This window comes from Typopeltis vanoorti, chromosome 1 (genome assembly GCF_054136105.1).
Source record: "Typopeltis vanoorti isolate ZY-2024b chromosome 1, IOZ_Tvanoo_1.0, whole genome shotgun sequence".
Lineage (NCBI taxonomy): Eukaryota > Metazoa > Arthropoda > Arachnida > Uropygi > Thelyphonidae > Typopeltis > Typopeltis vanoorti.
The window spans coordinates 39,552,372-39,575,077 of NC_143549.1; the positions used below are offsets into that span (position 1 = coordinate 39,552,372).

At 34.1% G+C, this 22,706-nt stretch overlaps 1 protein-coding gene across 1 annotated transcript in view; it reads left to right on the forward strand.

Moving 5' to 3' along the window:
- The window catches only part of stan (Protocadherin-like wing polarity protein stan), a 777,611-nt gene that overhangs the window by 255,948 nt on the left and 498,957 nt on the right, over positions 1-22,706 (forward strand). The window contains exon 6 of the mRNA XM_090397383.1: positions 554-779. Within this exon, the coding sequence (XP_090253509.1) occupies positions 554-779 (226 nt within the window). The remainder of the gene's footprint in view (positions 1-553; positions 780-22,706) is intronic.

Genomic DNA, 22,706 nt, shown 5'->3' on the forward strand with positions numbered 1-22,706 from the left:
TGATGAAGAATGTGGAGCAAATATTGTTTGGGGGGGGGTGTTAGAGGGAGAGGGAGAAAACTACTGCGATTTAACTCCGTGCACTTGTTTTTTTTTAATAAAAATATCTCCAGTTTCGAGATTTTCAACATTATCCAAACTAACTAAAAACATTATCAGATTTTATTTTTTTTTTAGCTTTCAAAGAAATTGACTTTTAATTTCATTAAAACCTTTATGGAATTTACAGGTTTAAGTGAATTAAAATTACAGCTTTTAGTTTTAAGCAAGAAAAAGAATGTAAATTTTAATAATTCAGACTATTTTTATTCCAATTTAATTATCTTTTACGTCCATAATCTGCAGTTTAACTCAGATTTCATCATCGCTAATTCATTATTTGCAGTTTGTCGTTTGATTATCTGCGTGTTTCGTTAGACAGAAATTCAGAAATGCATAAAAAAATGAAGCGAAGTCTGTTTTTTTTTTAATTAAATTTTTTTTTTTTATGCTTGTGTGTGCGTGTTGCTGATATGTAAGTTTATCGACTAACCACTGAATTCGTTTTTCACAGGTAAAAAGTGTGAGATTAATATGTGGGAAGCACGCTGCCAGCCCGGAGTGTGTCATGGTGGTTCTCGTTGTTCCAGTCTTACAGACGGAGGCTTCACCTGCGATAACTGTTCCCACGCTTCCTGGAGTACACGTCTATGCGAATTAAGAGCTCGAAGTTTTAGCCGAGGATCATTTCTGACTTTTCCAGCTTTGCGACAGCGTCACCGATTGCATATCAAATTGAGGTAAGACCAACATCGCGATGTTTGTGTTGCACATGTTTTTTTTTTTTACTTTGACTGAGACATTGTTTTAATAACGTCAGATATCTGGAAGTTTCTTATGTAGAAGGCAAACAGTTCCAAGAATTTCACAATCAGACTGGACATCTGATTCTTTCATACACACACACATCACTTTTCGATTCTTTATTCCTTATAAGTATCTTTTCTTCTCTCTCTCTCTCTCTCTCTCTCTCTATCTCTCTCTCTGCCCTCTAATTCTTTCATTCTCTCTCAGTGGCGGCCGGTGAAAATTTTAATTGGGGGCGCTGCATATACAACATAAAAAATAATAAATAAAAAAAATTCTTTTTCCAATCAGTAACCAATTTATTAATAAATAAATTTACATATTAAAAAATTTCTTTATTAAACATATTTCACCCTCACCACGAAAAAACACCAATAATAAAAGTTTCGTATATCACAGAAATAACGAGCGTAAGCATACGATACACTGCCCAAACGAGCAGTGTCGGAATCACTTGTAACGTGCAATGACAAGCATAAACGAGTATCGGCAAGACTGGCTGCGATTGGTCGAACGTGATAATATCGACACTGCGTTAGATCGCAGTGTATTTGTTTCGTAATCTAAAGCGTTAGTCGAACAATTCCAATTATTAACTATTCAATCAATGTCAAAACAAAAGCTGTAACCTTTAACATGTTGTACTGCATTTATATAATGTTGTAAGCATTGTTATTATTTATAACCACAAACAAAATTTAATTTTTTCATTTTATCCTTGGGGGTGCTGCAGTGTCGCAGTGCTTTTGTATGGGCCGCCACTGTTCTCTCTCTCTCTCCCTCTCTCTCTCTCTCTCTCTCTCTCTCTCTCCTTTTCTCTCTCTCTCCTGTGTGTGTGTGTGTGTGTGTGTGTGTGTGTGTGTGTGTGTGTGTGTGTGTGTGTGTGTGTTTGTGTGTGTGTGTGTGTGTGTGTGTGTGTGTGTTATACGCAGAATATATCTGATGAAGATATTTTCATCATCTATGTAAACATGTGCGTTGTTCTTCTGCTGCTTTTTTGTTCTATTTTTCTTTCTTTAATTCAGATATAACTGCTTATCTAATGTAATCATCTTTCTCTCGCACATACACACAGATGTTTAAATATGCTACCATATTTTTTTCCATTTCTTATCAGAAGAATCTCATACGATATACGCGTATTCTTCTCGTTTTCATTACGTATATGATATACATTTATTTTCTGCCGTATATGCATTATTAAATGCAATTCCTTTTATGTTTTCTTTTAAATGTGACATCTCTCGACTAATTACATTTACTTATGCATTACGTTTTAAATTTTCGACCTATAATTCACTCAAGATGCATTTAGTTTCTGTTCTCTGCAATTTTCTCTTTTGTTTCGAGAAAGAAAAGAAAAAAAGTGAATTATCTTTAAGCAATGACGTTCTGCATTTTTAAATTCCTTTCACTAAGTGAGTTTATGTAACCTCTTTTTATGCATTAAAATTATCTTTAAAAGCGACTTCTATACTTCAGTAATAACAATATCCGTTTCACAACACTGGTTTTTTTTCTGCTGTTATTCTCTCATTTAAATTATTCATTTCAAGCGAAGAATTAAATGCTCTCCCCCCCCCCCCTCCATGTCGATTGTTATTGTGTACTGATTTTTAATTAAACGTATGCGAGAATTTGCTAGCTCTATTACATTACTTTTTCTTTTCTTTTTTTTTCCTTTTTTTTTTTCCATTTTTTCGAAAAATTTCGCTCATGCTTGTCTGTTATTTCTCTCTGCGTTTTTTTTTTTAAGTTTAATTTTATTTATTTATTTTTAACTGGAAGTGAGTTATTCTGTTTCATACGTTGGGAGGAATAGGAGGGCGAGATGAGCTGCACTTTTGTTTTACCTTGTAAGAATTATCTGTTTATCCCACTTTCACCGTTCCACCATTACGTATCCTTCGAAAATGAGGTTGTTTATGTGTATAGGTGCTTCAAGATTGGGCTATTTATGTGTCCATTGCAAAACTTCGGCATTAATAGTCTCAGAAGTAAATAATGTACTTCATTCAAAATTCGTACAACTAACATTCTAAGTTCTGCAAAAAGTAGCACTCACAATTATGCAAAAACTAAAACCATGGTTTTCGAATAGCTCGTCCACCTTTGTCTGAGTTCATGGTTTTGGCCTGAACTGTACGATAGAGGGTGATAGACCATCTATTGCACAATTCAGATCTAGCTCCATCTGACTCTTGCCAGAGCTAACGGAACATTTCAGAGAAAGATTATAAAATCAATGAGCAGTATTCACTTCATCACCACAGTTCCATCAACAAGAATTTCATTTCTATTGTCGTATTCACAGAATAACTGAATGTTGATGTACGCATGATTGAGAAATAATTATAAAAAAAAAAATTACAATGAAATTCAAGGACATTGGCGATTTTGTTTAAATGAAATAGCTAATTCCGTTTACGAAAAATAAATAAATAGGAGACATTACTTTTATGGCAGCAGTCATATTTAAAATTAGGATTTTATTAAGATATTAGAGCGACAAGTGGCAAAGCGTGCCCACGCTAAAATACGTCAGAAGATCCTCATACAGAAAGAACATGGCCTTAAACGCTAATTAATTAATTTACTTGCACACGTAATTACTTAATTTACTCACAATTAGCAAACAACCAAATAAAAAAATGATATTTTTCGAACAACATTCGGTGATTATTGCACTCAATTACAACTTATTGTTACTATGGAAAGCAGACGTCAAACTGTCTTTACTGATACGTACAAATTACAAACCTTTTTTTCTCTGCATTAATTACAGAGAGATTCATCATGAAAATTAAAATCTATTTGTAGAGAATGAATTAGGTCATCCTAGCAAATGTCCCTTGATATTGTACTACTTAGACAGATAGACCGACTCTTGTATGAAGGACCATGCTCTTTTGGGTGAAAAGAACTGAATTCGAATCCAATCAGGATAGAAGAAACATTTATAGGACTTCAAATAAATATAAACCATCAAGTCGCATCGCCAGGGTTTGCATTTACAAAGTTTGATGTTTAACTTCACAAACACTGTCTGGAATGCGCACACGCACACACAATAAACGTTGTACTTTCTGAATTAAAAAAAAAATACTATTATGATCTTAAAGTTTTTCAAGCCTTCTTTAAAAACATAAATCGGTTTCTATTTGCACACTTCTTTATCTGCCATTACGAGGAAGACAATAAATTCGATTTTTTAAAGCAGTGTTTTTGCATGTCATAATTCCACATTATTCAGCACTTTTATTATAGTTCAAATTAATGTTAAATCGTCTCTTTAATTATTATTTTCATTTAGCTGATCTACACATACTGTTTGGATCTCACTGAAGGTGCATTGAGGAACTTCAGCACTTTTCCTCCCTAATAAGGTAGAAGTTTTATTGCTTTGTCTCTTCCATCAATAGAAAACTTCATCTAGGAAAAACAAACAAACAAAAAAAAGGTAATGCGATAGGCCCAATTTTCCAGTAAGTTTTGTTTCAAAGAGGAAATTGCGTTTGATTAACCTGATAAAAAAAAAGAGAAAGAAACACCCTGAGAACATATTTGATTGCGGTGGATGTTGCAGAACTGTCAAGATTTCGTAGCATCATCTAGTACCTTTCCCTATAAAAAGACTTTAGTGAAATTGCAGAAATTCAAGAAGTAATGCCAAAATGTTCGAAAGAGTAGTTATCTGGATAAATTCCATCTCAGAAATTGCTTCAGATTAGCCTTAGACGTTCCTTCTGTGCTATTGAAAGATTGCTGAAGTGCAGTTAGTGGAAAATGAAACAAAGAACAAGATGGCAAGAAGAGATTGTAGTTATTAATGAAGAAATATTGGCAGATCTAGCTAGACATGAAACATTTTTCATCAGAGAAAACAAACTTCTCTCATCCAACGTTTGAGACTGAATTTATAAATAAAATTCGCTTCTTATCATTTGAATTTATTTCAGAAAAAGTATCAGTATTAATGTAAAGCGTCAATAGTACTTTAGTACTAATCCCACCAAATGGAAATAAACAGCTTAAGCACCACAAAAGTAAAAATCGTGAATTTTTATGTGACAGCTACAGAAAATACGTAGATCAAGAATCCTTCCGATTGTATTTACAAACTGTCTTGAGACTACAAATTAAATTTTAATCTGCATCCGCAAGCACGAACTTAAACATTGACAACTTTCGTGGTAAAAAAAAAACATCACTTTAGATCAGCTGCTGCACACTGTAGCTTTATTATAATTATGCTTAGCATAAATGAAATAGTAATTTAGTATTTTTGCATTTTATGATCAGAGAATACGTTTTAGATATTCTTTGATCATAAAACGGCAAGAATCATTATTGTTACGTATTATAAATATTTTTAGCTTTTTGAAATACAAGTGGCACATTTTAACTCATCTTTTCAGCTCCCTCTAGCGAAAATTATTGTCGTTCATGTCTGCTGCTTAAGAAACAATGCATTTTTTTTTTATTATGATTATAAATAAACATAAAAAGGATAAAGGAAAAAAAACGCCTTCTAAGATCAGTATATAGGTAATTCTTATAATTGGGTTATGCATTTCGATACAAACTTCTTTGTGAATACTTAGAGATGCATATTGTTTACTTAAATCCGAAGAAAATATTCACTATACAACAAAAGCAGTATTACTATTATTTCTATATTCAACAGGGTTCACCGTCAAAGAGTAAAAAAAAAAAAAAAAAACATGTAGCAACATAATGAAATCTTTGACCGGCAGTTATGTTTATTCAGGCCTTATCTGATGGTCTTATGAATCGACTAGATATCGTCGAAATGTGAGACGACCAGAATGCAGGCGTACCCCGGTCATATGACACGTTAGGCTCCAAACCACTGTTATATAACGAACCACTGCCTTTTATTTGCACTCGTTGGTGCATGTAATGGTTTTAATAACAATCATATACGGCATTGTGGATAGCTAAAGTAAGTAAAGCATTATGGAAAAGTTTTTCCAAAAGTCTGTGAAACCACATATCGATGGCGGCACGCACACCATCCAACGGAAACGCTGCCACTGCTCTCTCCCAATCCACCTTCAGCCTGGCGATGTGCTGGTGTATCGTTTCTAGCAGGCTACTCTCTCTCTCTCAAGCTCCGACTACAATTTGAAGTTCAATGGATTCAGATCGCGACTTTCAGACGGCCAATCAGATGGTGATGTGTGGTGTGGCACATTTGCTTCTAAACACTGTTGCGTGATCCTCGCGTTGTGTGCAGGGGCTGAGTCCTGTCGGTAGGTCTACTGCCTATTGTGAAACAAGATGTTGTTCAGGGGCTGTACCATAGGTTCCAGTACGATGTCTTTCATACACTTTGGCGGAAGGTTTGACCCCTTTCTCGCAGAAATGGAACTTTGATACCCTCCCCCGATACGTCACCTCCCACCACTACCATTACTGACACGGGGTAATGACCTTTGAGTCCTGGGTGCCATGGCACGTGCTGTGCGACCATCCGGGCTTATACCCAATCGTTTGGGCAGTTAAACGACTCTTCAAAAACACATAAATACAACCCCCCCCCTTAAAAAATGTAAGGAACTTTTATTCGGTTAACAAAGTAAATTAAATGAGAGAAAGAAAATAAAAATACGATAAGAGTATATTTTCATTTCACGGCACTTAAAAACTCATTACTTATCTCATTTTTCTGAAAAGAGAAAGACAAATTCAATAATGAATTATTATAAATTACTTAATTTCAGTTTGGCACAGAAAAAAAAAAGCTTTATATTGACGCTGTTTTATTTTAGTGGAAAATAAATTTACTTCGTTTAGAGGAGTGGTTAATTTCAATTAATTCTTAAGGTTCTTTGGTAAGAACTCCGAGATTTAGTGTTTGAGTTCGTTTGCAAATTAACTATTATCAGTTCTGCCCACACTTTTACACACAGTCAATGCTTGCAATAGTTTACAAAAATATTGTAATTTTCTGAGATAACTTTCTGCCTTTTCTAGTTTTTATTGTTTAGCGTGTTATGGGTTACGAAGCTATACGATGTACATATTGTGCAATCCAGGACTTTGGTTGGTGTAGTCAGAACAAAACTTGGAACAACAAGAAAGATATGGGTTCGAATCGGTCTAAGAAAGACCCTTTCCGAGCGCTTTTCAAGTAAAGGTGAGTTAACAGGATGTAAATCTTTTCATCATAGTGAGGAAATTATTTGCCTCTTACAAAAACCAGGCAATCCATTCAATTTCTTTTTTGTCTTTATTGTCCAATTAATTCATTCCTTTTGTTCTAACATACCGAATATGCAGTGTATACGTATGTATATTTCCTTTTTTCTCTTCGTACCATATTATAGATATTTTTATAATAACATTCTAAGGTACGAGTGAGGAGGGGAAAAAATGTCTCCAGTATATCACTAGCCTAACAATGAACTATACCAGCGATTTTTAATTGGTGTGCCGCGAGATTTATGAAAACAAATTAATTGAAAGAAATCATGTCGTAATTTGCGCATTTATTTATTAACGTTTGGTCTTCCCTCTTCTTGTGTGTGTAAATCAATCAAAATTATGCCTATTTTTTGCCATATCATCAAAAAAATTAAAAGAATATATTTTTAGTATGCCGCAGAATTTTAATAATTAGTCTAGGTGTGCCGTAGTATGGAAAAGGTTGAAAATCATTGAACTATACAAATAAAGAATAAGACTTGTGTAATTCAATGGTTATTAATAATAATAATAATAATAAAAAACTTCTCCAAAGGGGAATTTATTTCTATTTATAGGAGACTATCCAATAGTCCTGACTTTTTTTTTTGAAACTACTTACGTAGTTTCAAAAAAAAAAGTCTGGATTGATTCTGTGCCTTCCACTGATCAGGAAGCCACAGAATCAATGAGACACAGGACAATGGTTGATAATCCCCATATCATGTTCCTAATTTGGATTCTACAGTCGATTTTTCTATGTTCAGAGATTAAAAACGCGAATATCTTCCAGGATCTATGAGAACAAACAAATAAGGAAAAAGAAAAGAAAGATTTTTGTGTTCCCATAGCGCGATTTTTGTAATATAATTCCTGCATCCATCCGGGCGTGTTCATGTTCATGTCTGCGTTGAGCAGAGACAAGGTAGTCTAGCAACTTATTCTCTCGTTTCTGGTGTGAAGAACCTGTTAGATATACGAGTCAAGGTCAACGAGGATATCACTACTACTCAACGCCTGTCTAAAGAAGGCAGTGAACTGACGGAACTGTAACTAACTCCGTAAAGGTAACTCGAATTTGTGGATCGTCTTCAACAGACCGTATTCCTGTAATTCGTGGAACAATGGTAAATCAGCGCAGTTTATTTCACCAAGTTCCAATAACACCGCGTGTCGTAACTTATAGCGGAGGCAAGAAACAAACAAACAAACAAAAAAAGGTGTGTTTATGAGTAAAATGTTCTCATGACAGTTTGTAGGCGAAGGCCGTACAACCACAAATAAATTAAGCAAGTAAGAAATGATCGTAGACAATGATAAAAACAGTGTATTTCGTAATAGCATTTTTGTATAGCGATACCCATTTCCTTACTTGCTGACAAATGTATGGCATTTGGTAGACATGTTTGATTCTCGCAGTTGTAATCAAAATTGAAACGAACTACTCAAGTTTAGGATTTCGACTAAACAAATTTATGTAGAAATCTTAAATACTAAATATTAATTTTCAGCAATTTTTAGTATCATTTCTAATCCGTTTGCCAAATTTTGCTAGCAAAAAATGAGAGCATTAGAATTCAATCACGTGATCTAGACGCGTACACATTTTGAGAAATTCGACTAAAAGTGGATTTCTCAAATAGATGCCATATGAGCTCTTTGGTCCTCGTATTGTCGATAGATTCACAAGCTGTTTGCAGTGTGCGCGCCAAGCGCACACTGGATACTCAATAAATAATAAATTTAAATAAAACCTTAAATAAAAAAAAAACCAGCATTTTTATTGCTTTTTTTAAAAAAAAAAAACAATAGGTGCAAGTACGTATTCTTAGCTAGCAGTTGAATTAAACCATACCGCGCGAGCGAGCGCGCGCACACACACACACACACACACACACACACACACACACACACACACACACACACACACACACACACACACACACACACACACACACACACACACACACACACACACCGAGAGAGAGAGAATTCTTGAACGAAATTTACCGTTCTTCCAAAGAGAAGAAACATATCCAGTAACTTCTTAGAAAACATGTTTTAAAATCTCTTTTGACTTGAGAATCGGTTTTGATCGTTTCTGTAAAGAATGATGTGAATTGTCTCTTCCCCCCCCCCTCGCCTTTGAGAGGAAACTATTTTAGTTTCAGAGAACGAATAAAAATAGTAGTCTTGTTTATTTTTTTTTTTGTGAATTCGAGGAGGAAGGGCATGACAGATCCGTGTTCGCTACAACTGCCAGCTTTGTTAGATCTAGTGCGAAGTACCGAATGCCTCTTTACTGCAGAGAACTACTCCACACTGTTTATTTTGGGACACACAGCGGGAAGTTTTCAGAGGAAACTGGATTGTATTGTAGTTTGCTTGAGTGCGAGCTTCCCTTGATGGAGCGATTTCGGCAGCTGGAGAATGGATTATTATTTTGTTGAAAATTGTAACGACTTCTTTTTCACGATTGCTATTTCGATTAAAACGTTACTTCTCCGATCTCTCTTTGTTCATTCTTCAAGCAAGAATTTTTAATAGCCATTGTTTTTATAAAGTCCTTTCAGCATTCGCTCTTTGTTTTCTGAAGAAGGAGGTTAGTTCCTCTTCAGAAAATGTTTTAAAATGCAATTTAAGGTTGACAATGTCTCCTAAACATGAATACTGAGCTATTAATCAGTTAATATCGCCGAATTTGTGGTAATCCATTTTTTACTCATAGACAAATCAAAACACTGTACCACGTTTTCTATTATTCTGTTTTCCTTTTTGCTTGTTTGGACCAAGTTCTCTTCTCTGATATTATTATTATTGTTGCTGCTGGTTTTAGAATAGCCAGGGTCATTACGTTGCTGGATATAATATGTTCCCAAAAAAGTCCATGAAGCTGTAACCTAATTATTTGGTATGAGTATAATTACTAAAATTGACAAATCAATGAATTCTTACTGACCTTATAAGCTTAAGGACATATTTAATTAGCTAAATAATGCTGGTACATGTTCATTACAAAATATACTGGAAGTTTTTGTAAATTTTGGAATTTCTACTTTCCCAATTTTTAACAAAATCTTCTAACAAAAATTTTTAAAATTTTGTTAGAACTTTTATACTTTCCCAACTGACTCAGTTATAACTTAGCCAATTCTATGACTTTTTGTTTTACCATAATTAAGCAAATGATGATAATAATCATATTCACGTGTACATTGTACTTTTTTGATATCTGTCATTTTCGCACTATTCACTCGGTACAAATTACCAGTCCACGAAGATGAAACAGACGATTTTCCATTCTTCCTTCCTTTATAAACATTCTTGAGATTCCTTATGCATATCATAGTCTTTCATAAACATTAAGTGACACGTTTTTAAGAATGGAAACTACCGCGAGATAAAATATTTTATAAAGGTTGGTCGATTGGTAGAACCTCTGCTATTAATGGCTTAAGCAAGTTTGAGCGCGGTTAGTAGTTGGAAGGGTGAAATCGTTCGATGCTGTTGGTACACTCTCCCTCGATGAGTCTTTGAGCTCCCTGGAGGTGTCACATAATAATAATAATAATAATAATAAGTTATGCTAATGTCTGAAGCACTTAGCATCCTTCATTGTCACCAGTAAGACCTTTTATGTCAGATGCGTTGATGTGATTATAAACGCAACAAGTTCCAGTCGTCCGCATTTTTTTTGATATTAATTATTTATTATATAAGTCGTTGCCTTTAATATATTTTGGAGGCAGCTGCTTTTTTTTTTCCTGACAAGGGAAAAAAAAAATTCCAATTCTAATTCGTAGTTTTAACTGTTAGTTTCTTAGAACTGTTATCAGCTGACGTCGAACTTTGACAATGATATGAAAATTACCCTTCAAGAGGAGTTCTATGCTACAGTATGATCTTTTAAGATCACTGACATCTTCAGGTGACTCATGTTTTAAACTGAGTCATCTATAATTTTTTTTGTTGCTTTTTTACACTAGAAGTTGCCATTAAAAGATCTCGTATTATATTCCGATAACAAACATATTATCTTTCACATACTCAAACGATGATATTGCAATTCTACCAGAAGAATTTCTTCACAGTGTCTAGTTTTAAACGAAATTATTATACATCCCATTTTATTAACAGATTTTTTTTTTTTAATATCAAACGAAGGCAAGTAAACATGGAGTAACCTTAGAAACTTATCTTCAATAGACGACATAATAACAGATAGAAAGAAATATTAGGACTAAAGAAATTGATATCCAAGTACTAACATCAGCTAATGCAGTAACAGACCATTGCTTATTGGACAATTGGGATTACGAAAATAATAACCAATAAAGTAAACGTACAGAATTAATAAGAATAAATGAAAATTTATTCTTTAAAAAAAGCAGCACTGAATCAAAGTTGGGAAATCTTGTTGCTTGCAATAAACAAGAGACATATGAAGCTTTAATAGAGAGAACGGATGGAAGTGAAAGGAAAAGTTGGACTCTCTGGTACACACGGGAAGGTATGACAGCTGGCTTTGGTGATTTATAGCTCCATCGATGAGTCCTTTGACTCCCTGAAGATCTTAGAAAGTGATTTCAAACACAGAGAAAGTTAAACGATTGACACGAAATAAGAAAGAAGCATTTCTAGCATATCTACAAGAGAAATCTAACGACGAAAAATATGACATATATAAAATCTTAAAGAAATGAAAGTAATGAATTCTGGGAAATAAAAAGAGAATTTTAAGATACCTATTCAAAATAACTCCCACACGATAATATTCTAGTGCAGAGGAGCAAATATGGAAATAAATTAGAACCCACAGAACTGCATATGTGAATATATAAACATACTCTTAAAAATGCTTCTGTAAATAACATTTATTATTTGTATGAGAATGAATTTCAAAATACCTTTACCTTGAAATATGATCAAGATTTAAGAATAACATCACATTAAATCGAAAATATTTTAACGAAAACATAGAAAAACAGCCAGAATGGACAAAATACAGAATATCTTGCTAAAATATGGCGGAAGAGGAATAATATTTACTTAACTAACCTATTTACTAACTTCAATTCATTTGACATACTCTCCATATTTTCCAGACTCTTGATTTACATCAAGAGTCTTGAAAAATTACTTCTTGGTATGAGACCTAATGCAGAGAGTCAGGGAAACTACATCATCAAGGGAGGAATGGGGGTAAATGTGTGTGAAAGTTCAACTATGGTTTGCAAACGTGATGACGATATGAATTCCTTCGAACATGGTTATGCATGTGGCGAAGGGATGGACAAATATGATTTGGGTATGTCTGAGGAGGGAAAAGATTAAGTTCTGCAACAAGGCAAAATAGATTGCATATCTAATTATAAGAAATGGCTAGGTGGTAATTTATTATGTCTATAGTATACAAATGCAAGGAGCATTAGAAACAAAGGAGTTGAGTTCGTTGCTTTATTGAATACGATGTGGCCTAAGATTGTTGGCATTAGTGAAACCTGACTATCAGAATCAGATATGGTAAGTGGGATCGAGTGTAACAGATATAGTATTTTTAGGAATGACAGAAGAGATAGGAGAGGAGGAGGAGTGCTAATGATATCAGATGACTTAAGTCCAGTTAGGGTAGAAATACAAGAAAACAATGATGGTAACAATGTCCCATGTAGCGATGAGTTTGAATCTATTTGGTGTGAATGGGGGTTAACAGAATGAAATACATGGTGTTGCTACAGACCTGGCGGCTCAGTTGCAGGGAACGAAGAAATGCATCACCAGTTTACCATTATTGGTACTAAACGAATGATCAATATAGATGACTTTAATTTTCCAAGCTTTAATTGGGTAGAATAGAAATCTCATGATAAGAAAGAACAGGAATTTATTGAATTGGTGCGAGACAACTTTCTCAAGCAGCATGTGAAAGAAAGAACTTGATGTCAAAAAGTTTGCCTTAATGGGTAGTGAGGGCGTCTAGTGTGAATGAATTTAAGGGAAGGTATGACAGCTGGCTTTGGTGATTTATAGCTCCATCGATGAGTCCTTTGACTCCCTGGAGATCTTAGAAAGTGATTTATAAAAAAAAAAAATGTACTAAATGAATGAACAGAAAGGATCACAATGCTCATTAAAAAAAAAAAAACTTAACCGAGAGTCAAAGAATTATTAATTTATTACCACCCACCTTGAAAATGTGTACAAAGCTTATTTCCAGAATTATAAATGAATCTCAGATATTAAATTTCTGAGATTCATTTATAATTTCTGGGAAAGAACCAAATTTTTGATCTGGAAGATCTATAATTTGCACTCGAATTTTTATGTGTTCGATATGAAAATTTTAAGATATTTTAAACATAACAGTGTAAAGAAAAAGAAAACAAATAGTAAAGCTTATCAAATATATTTGTACAACTAACGTGTAATAAGGTGTTGCAAATGAACAACAACAACAACAACAACAAAAAACTAATGGTAAGTGGGATCGAGTAAAAAGCACAAAATGTAGAAAGGAATTAGACAGGGCGAGAAATTAAGTCCACTGCTTTTAAAAAATAGAAGTTAAAAAAAAAGTTAAAAAACTTACAAAGAGAATTTAATTTCCAACAGATTAGTTAGCCAAAAAAGAGGTTTTTTTCTCTCCCGGAAACTCGGGTTTTTCATCCCGCATACAGAAAAATCGGTCATTCAGAACACACGCAATTTACAGACATAGAATACTAGTTGTAGTTGTGGTGGAGGTGGGCGATAGATGGCGTTGATGGAGATGATTCGTAGTACAGGTTCGATGTAGTGGTTGAGATAGTTGTATTAGTTGTAGGTGTTCTCCCGCGATGAGTCTTCGGACTCCTTGGAGGTGTCAGGAATAATAATAATAATAATAATAATAATAATAATAATAAAATATAGTGTGAAAATATTAAAAAGTAAACAAACTTGTGATTCTTAGGCAGCCAATCAGATATAAGTTAGAAATAAACAAAAAAAAAAAAATAGAACAATACACGTGGTGAATTTTAAATACTTTTTTTAAAAATACGTTGTCAATTTTAGAATTTTAAAAACAGAAGAAATAAAAGAAAAACAGTCACTTAAGATAAGGTAAACAAGATGTCTGAATATTTAAACAGAATAACAATATTATTATTATGTAACAACTCCACGGAGTCCAAAGACTCATCGAGAGGGAGTGTGATAACGGCATCGAACTATTTCCCCTTCCCATTACTAACCGCGCTCAAAGTTGCTTAACGTTCTGCTGAGCCCTTAGTTCCAGAGGCTCTACCAATCGACCAACCTTTGCTGGAAATATAAAAACCGAAAAATTATAATTAAAATAAGTATATATAAAATATAATAAACAATTTTCAACTTATAATCGAAAATAAGAGCTGATACAATTAAAACCAAACAGTTAAACACTAATACTACAGAAATGAAAACTTAGAATACTGGGGGGGGGGGGGGGAAATTCGATAAGATCAAAAACGAAGTATACAAAAAAAAAAAAAGGTTCGTTGCAAGTCAATAAATGAATAGCAAGCAAGAAAAATTGAAGAGCTTTTAAAAGCGTAGACAAATAGAAAAAATAAATGAAAAACAAGCAGTAGAAGTTTTCCAACTTCTGGAATTCTAAGGAAACGCCGAAGTGATTTTGAAACTTACTTTGAAGTTACTTTATTTGGTTGTAACAGTAATATATACATAACATTCTTTATTAAGTTGTCATTTACTTTTTATCTGAAATAACTTAAGCAGCATTTCTTTATACCATGTATTGTACATAGGAAGTAGAATTCGCTAATAATACACGTCCAGCTATGCCCTAATACAGCAGTGCGATATCTGATCATAAAACACTGTGATTCAATGTCTTGTGACTTGGGCGGTTGTTTACCAGTTGGTTATGACGTCGAGCTTAAAGGCTAGATTTTGAAAAGATTAGAATGTTATCAATGATTTCTTCCGATAATCTCTTGATCCAAACTTTGCAATACTTATACTTTTTTTCCTCCTTTAGGAAAAACAACTTATTTTTAGAACTTATTTTTAGTTTTCTGATATGTTAATAGAATTCATACGGAGAAAGTAGATGACTATTTATCATTCCATGTCTCTAAATCTAACACTTAGTTGAAGGATAGTAGTAGTCGAAAAGTGAGATTCATCTCGGAGCTCTGCAACAGACAGTTCTGACTAGGCAGCTTTCATAGTTCCCCTTTCCTCCATAGATAAATATGCTTCTTGTGAAGTTGTAACTCACACGAACTAGTTGCAACCTCGTGCGAGTTTCGACACCATTCTAGCTGTTACAACCTTATAAAATGGTCCCATTTTGACTTTGCCTCAAATACAACCAATCGGGGCATTCGAACCATGCTATTTCGCCTCTCTATGTTTACTCCAGTCTTACAACGGAAAGTTTTATGTGTGAGTTCTTTGATCCAAGAAATATCAGACCAAATGATATGTATCGGCAAATCAATCCAGTATATGAAAAGAGATGCTTTTTTTCGCTCCTTACGAATTTGTTGGTGCTTGCGGTTCAAACATGGGTCAATTGATGTTAGTGATATAGACAGATTTAGTTATTGGGGATTATTATATCGGAATTAAGCAACTAAAGACTGTGAAACCACCATATTATGCCTCACCTTTATTTGAAAAGTCTTTATTAAGGTTCCTCTCAATCGGAGTAATTTGAACCTAGGGCTTTTCAATCGGTTATTATCGATATTGAGTTAATTATTGATCTTGGGTCTACCAAGAATGTAAGTCAAAAGAAACATTTGCTGGAGTTGAAAGTATTCCCTTTGCCTTAGCTCCAAACTCCCCTCACTGTAACCTAATAAAACATGGGTGGAATATGCTAGAATGGGGTGTGAGAATTGTTGATCCTCCTTCACGGGATGAGCATGAACTGGCGGCGTTGCTGCAGCGGGCATGGGTCGAGTTACGCTTGGAAGATGTTCGACAACTTTGTGGAATCAGTTCCTAGGCGTCTGCGAGCCGTGATTGAACAGAGAGGCAGACCAACGCGGTGGTGTTCCTAATGTAAAGCTAACTCAGTGTATATAGGAGTTTTTGAAGAATATATCCCCCCCCCCACAAAACTTTGTGACTACATCCGTTTTGATTTTCACAGTTTCACTTTCTATATTACTTCATCTGATATTATTATTATTATTATTATTATTATTATTATTATTATTATTATTATTATTATTGCTTACATTAACTCTCGTGGACTCAAAGCCTTATCGAGAGAGAGAGAGAGAGAGAGAGAGGATACTATTAACAATTGCATACATTTTATAAGTACTTATTCGCTTTGTTAATTCTACTTAACTATTCATTGTCAAAGTGAGGAAGTATATTCTCACCCGCACTCTTTTCTGCTGTACAGTATCTAATACTGTACTCAAATCCTTTTCCACCCGATTAATGCTGTCTCGTCAGGGCAGTATCACTAACCATTATTATCATCAACTTCTCCACTCTGTCCCCTATTCATCGCTAAAGTCACCCTATCCATTGTTCCACGAGGCACACCTCGAACATGACATGTTATGTTCGTATCGTAGAGCAGGGTTGATCAAATTTTTCCTACGACGGAACACTTCACAAATCCTGAAATTTTAAGAACATCTTGGTTAGAATCGAGTATCATCGGTCTCGTGTTCAATGTAAAGCTAAGTGCACAGTATCGCCGAAGCAGGCTGTATCTCATCGCAAAAATGCGACAGCGCACACCATGCCGGGCCGCATCGCATCGCATTGACCTTGTTTGTTACCGCACGTTTCCTAGAATAAATATCTTTGTACTTCACTCGCACTCGGAGGTGTCGACAACCACTGGCAGCTGAGTTAAGGCCAGTGCGCGCTGGCCTTAATAGCATAATCCACACGCAAAGTGAGGAGCGCCTGATTTTCAAACATGTTTGAACTTGTTGCAGCATTTAAAACTATTCCAGGCTCATATTAATTTTGATAACATTTCACGGAACACTTATTCACTTTCCGTGGAACACACCAGTGTTCCAGGGAACATAGTTTGGGAAAAGCTGTCGTAGAGGATATGAACATAATATCATAGAATAACTTCGGTTGATACGAAATAAAAATTTGCGTGTAAAATAGTATTCATTGTTACCCCTATATCTAAATGTAAAGATATTCTCTTTAGCCGCAAGCTTTTTTTTTTTTTTTTTTTTTTTTTTAAACTTTGTTTCTTCCAGCAGATGTTCAGTTAATAAGAAGATAAAAATGAAGCTAATCTGTCTGGTCAAAAGTCCAGTTGTTATATTATCAAATAAGGAAAGTAGCAGATGATGAATCAAAGGTAGATTATTAAATATAATCCATTCGTTAGAAGGAGCGACACACTACTCACGGACCTACATGTAAACATATAGTTTAGGGAGGGGATGTGCGTCTAAGGCCTTGAGTGCACACTTGATATTACAGTTTATTTTATTTTCAGACTACAGTCTGTTCCATTGTTCCGATATGTTGAAAGGTAGTGCACTGTAATATTGCTGTTTCATTTGTATTTTGCCTTTATCTCTCTGCTAAAAATCTGCTATAAGTTCACCAGCTAAACCCAAATAATTGATTTTCTGCGAATTTCAGGAACCAACGTACAATTCTACAATACAATTCACAATTAAATTACAAGCGTCTCTATTAATTCTGCTTGAATTCCTTTCCGCCCCCGGCACAGAAATCTCCCAACCAATTACGCAGTTTTTAGCTTTCATTTTGTTGTCATAGTTACCATTTGTAATAGAAGGTGACACGGAATTTCACTAAGCCATAAAGAAACGTTTATTTTTTTTAATAGCTTTTCCCCCTACTCTATCTTCGTATTATTGCTGCTTTACGAATTCGAGATATTTGGGGTTTACGATTCATTCCTGAAGTTTTAGTTTTATAACCCTACATTTTATAGCTCTTTTTCAGAACCTTAAATTGGTCAAATTCCGACATGCAATTTTATTTTTATTTCGGTAAAGTAAACGGTAACGTTTCCCAAAAGCACTGTAACTGTTTGCTGCGCTGAATTGCTCGTTTCATTAGCATTTAGAATGACATAATACTTATTTGTAGAAGTCGGATTTGACGAGAACACGAAGCTGCTATTAGCTCGACATAGGTAAGCATAAGGTGCTCAGCTTTATTAATCCCAGTCATGTTCTCTACAAGAATCGCTTTGTCAATATTTAGAACTAACATGACAGAACGTTGCTTACGGTTAATATTATGCAGTGGAAATTTCATATGCGACATTTCCAGAAGATATATTTAAAGATTGGTTGCATGTTCATGAATGGAATAAAGTGAAATAACAGCAACAACAAAAAAGCAATTCCCACATAAAGTATTTTGCTTTATCTAATATATAAATTTTAGATATCAAACTGCAACTAGGTAACTTGGGGGGGGGAGGTTAGATCGGTTGGAATAATACTGAGTACTATATATTTTTTTTTTCATACATTTATTAAAAAATATAGTATGAAAAAATGCCACGTGAGTTGAAAAATGGTAGCATTGCTTTGCGATATACTTAAATTGCATCTTGAAGGCCTTAATCTACGAATTTTGTTTTTTTACCTCCCGTTTTAAAGAAGTCAAAAATCTTATGTTAGTTTCCTCTTTCACTTTTTTTTTTTTTTTTTATCTTTCCTTGGCTTCTATTTTCATTGGGAGTTTGTTTTATGCAAAATATCAAGCTATTCCTGCAGTTCAATAGTTCGATATTCTCGCATTACAGCTATTCCACTACAGACCGGTTCATAAACTTAAAAAAAAAAAAAAATCTCTTTAAAAGCTTTTTTACGTTCTCAAAAATGTGTTTCTTATTTAAATGGATTCTCAACGGAATCTCATTTGTAGCTTAACCAAGACTGAATCACTCTGAACAGCCAGGGAGAATCTTTCTGGATTTTGGAAAAACTTTGAAGAAATAGGATTACTAAGAGAAGCCATTTGGAGAGAGGAAAAGTATTAAAGAAGGCACCAGAGTAATATATATATATATATATATATATATATATATATATATATATATATATATATATATATATATATATATATATATATATATATATATATATATATATATATTACTGCACTTTTAATGTGTCCTTTATGTTTCCAATATATCTTGTTCTGTTTTAGTCATGGATCTCCTTAGAATCATACTAGTTTATTATTCCTGGAGTATCGGCAAAAGTAGAAACAAAATTTAAGATAGTTTGCCGATGCCAGTGAAATTATTATTTATTTATTTATTCATTTTTATTTTTTTTTTCAGTTTATCTCATCGTGGTGTGACTCTAGATATCGAAATGTACACATTTAGAAATATTTAAATCCGAACAACTGAATGGCGCAGATATTTTTTTTAAAGCTTTTATGAATCTAATTAAAATATGGCTGTGAACTTATTAAGGTTGCTTGAATATCATAGCTACAATACGAACATATATGGTTTCGTGTACTCTATTGTTAATTCATGCAATTCGATAAATGACGAGCAATCAGGGCTTAAATACTGGGTTAAAAATAAAGCGAATATATTATTTAAATATATGAGATCAAATGCAGTCTAAGAGAAATATTCAACCAAAGTCCATATGCAAACTTCGTTTATAATATCGGGAGCTATTAATTTAGTTTTCCATGTTTAACTGAATTCTATTTAGCGGGAAGTTTTCGGTATTGAGATCGATACATTTTACTCTTTTATTCACATCATAAAGTGGTCTCAGTACCGTTAACATCCCACAGAACTGCTAAAACACAGAAACCTACTACGACGAGTAGATTTTGCTTCAATAATAGTTAACCAAGTTTTAACTCCTACACCCTCTGTCCAAAACGAAACTGAACTTTTGATAGGAAATAAAACGCAGGCCAATTATAATTATTCAAATAATTTATTTCATTAATATACTCTCCTTCAGCTTCGATACAGCGTTCGGTAGTACGGTCAATGAGTTTTTTTTTATATCGGTTTCTGGGATACTGTTGAGGGTCGTGGTTACTGCCGCTTGAACGTTTTTTTCAGTGGTTTCTATTCGCTTTACTTTCATCGGCAAATGAAGTCGGGGGAAGAGAAAGAAGTCACAGGGTGCTAAATCAGGTGAATACGGCGAGTGATCCAACACACAAACTTGGTTTTTGCTCAAAAAACCAAGTTTGTGTTTGTGTCTCACAATGTTCGAATGATGAGATGGTGCGAATGTTCGAATGATGCAAAAGTGACCACATCACGATATTCATGCCATACGCGACGAATTCTCGCTATCAATCGCTTCAAAACTTCGAGATAAAACTCACTATTGGCCGTTTGGCCAGGCGGAACGAATTCTTTATGAATAATGCCCTTGGAATCGTAGAAACAAATCAGCATTGTCTTTACTTTTGACTTCTCCAAGCGAATTTTTTTTTTGATTCCCCCCTCTTCTGGTGGTCTCCGCTCAGAACTCTGGCGCTTTATTTCAGACTCATATTCAAAATACCATGTTTCGTCGCCAGTAACGATCGTTTCAAGGAAGTTTGAGTCCTTACGAGCGAGTTTTAATGAGGTCCTTGTAGTGTTCAATTCGGTACATTTTCTGGTCGTCGGTCAACTTGTGGGGAACAAATCGCGAATTCAATTTACCAAGTCCCAAACTATTGGTCAAAATGTTGTGCATGTTTGATTTTGAAATTCCCAATTCATCTTCAATCAATCTCACGGACGATTTCGGGTTTTCTTTGATGAAATCACGCACTTTTGGATGGGGACTTTTCGTCGTCCTCAAGCGTCTCACGACCACTTTGAAATCGCTTAAACCACTTGATAAGGGATTCACCGTATGTTTTTTGAAGCATTTGATGCGTTACCGTAAAACTTTTACCAAGTTTAACACAAAAATCAATCGCAGCTCTCTGTTTGAAACTCATTTTCCGACTATTCGTCAAAACACACTGTCACTCTTGGCAGTATAACTCGGCTTCTAATGAAACAAATTTTATAAACACTACAACACTAATGAAGGTCGCCGCTTTCAACAACAAAAAGATACAGCAGGTGGCGCCACTAGTTTCTTCTATTTTCGAAAAGATCGGTTTCTTTTTGGACAGAGGATGTATATACCGTATATTCCGGTGTATAAGTCGACTTTTCAGCATTGAAAAAAAGTACTAAATTTTTTAGGTCGACTTATACGCCGGGTCAAAAATTGATTGCGTTCCAAGAAAAAACTAGTACGTATCATACTCTGTTAAATTTATTAGCAATATACAAAAAGGGTAAATAAGTACAAATATTTGAACTTATATCAAATTTATTTACAGAAAAAAAACATTTACATGTCATATAATTATTTATTTACAGAAGAAAATAGGTAGGTAACTACATAATGTATGAAAAGTTCATTGTACTCTGATTCTGTAATTTCTTCCGGTATATCGTCATATAAATTGTATTCCTTTTCTCCATCAGATTTAGTATCAATTTCGTCATCATTGTAAACAAAATCATCTTCCGAGCCATCTAATTTGTTAGATATAGCACATTTTTTAAAAGATTTTATTATTACTGTATCTGGTTTTATTTCATTCCATGCTTTCGCTACCCATTCGCACATAGTTACCAAAGACGCATGTCGCATTTGTCTTCCTTTTGTGTAACTTTTCTCTCCTTCTTGCATCCACGCATTCCACTGTTTTCGTAAATTGTCTTTAAATGGCTCGTTTATACAAACCTCCAAGAAACTGTCTTTAAATGGCTTGTTTATACAAACCTCCAACGGTTGCACTAGTGAAGTTAACCCACTTGGAATCACTGCCATATTGGTACTGATTCCAATATGGCAGTGATGCCATATTGGTATTATTCTCTCTTAATAAAGATTTTGTGCTCTCCGTTAAATGAGATTTGAATATGTCCCACACTAAAAGACTGTTTGGATTTTTTAATGCACCTTGTCGTGTATTCCAAATATTTTTTATCCACAGCTTAACTCCTGCTTCGTCCATCCAACCATTCTCATGAACATGGACAAAAACATTTCTTGGAATTTTAATCTTTGGCATTGTTTTTCTTTTAAAAATTATCATAGGTTTTAATTTAGTACCATCAGCCATTCAAGCAAGTACAACTGTGAAACGGCTTTTTTCATGTCCAGTTGTTTTTAAAGAAATAGTTTTACTTCCTTTCAATTCTACTGTTCTATTCCCGATCATGTCAAACATAACTGGAGTTTCATCCATATTTCCGATTTGAGACAATAAATAATTTTTTTGCTTTCTTTTAGCAATTATAAATCTTTGAAAGCTTAATAACTTATTTTTTAAAAGGAGCCATTGCACTTTAGTTCACTATTGGTATTCTATAAAAACTCAAATAAACTCCAATATAGACCTATACTCCTGGTCGACTTGTACGCCGGAATATACGGTATATATATATATATATTTATTTATACTAGATGTATTTCCACAACATGTTTCAATCTTTATATGTCTAACAGCATCATCATCTTTAGTTGGTTGCTTTGCATAAGTAAAAAACGTTTTCCAACAGTTATTAATATCTATAAATTGAAAAGATTGGAATCATAGTTCGATCACAAGTATCATTAGGCATGTAC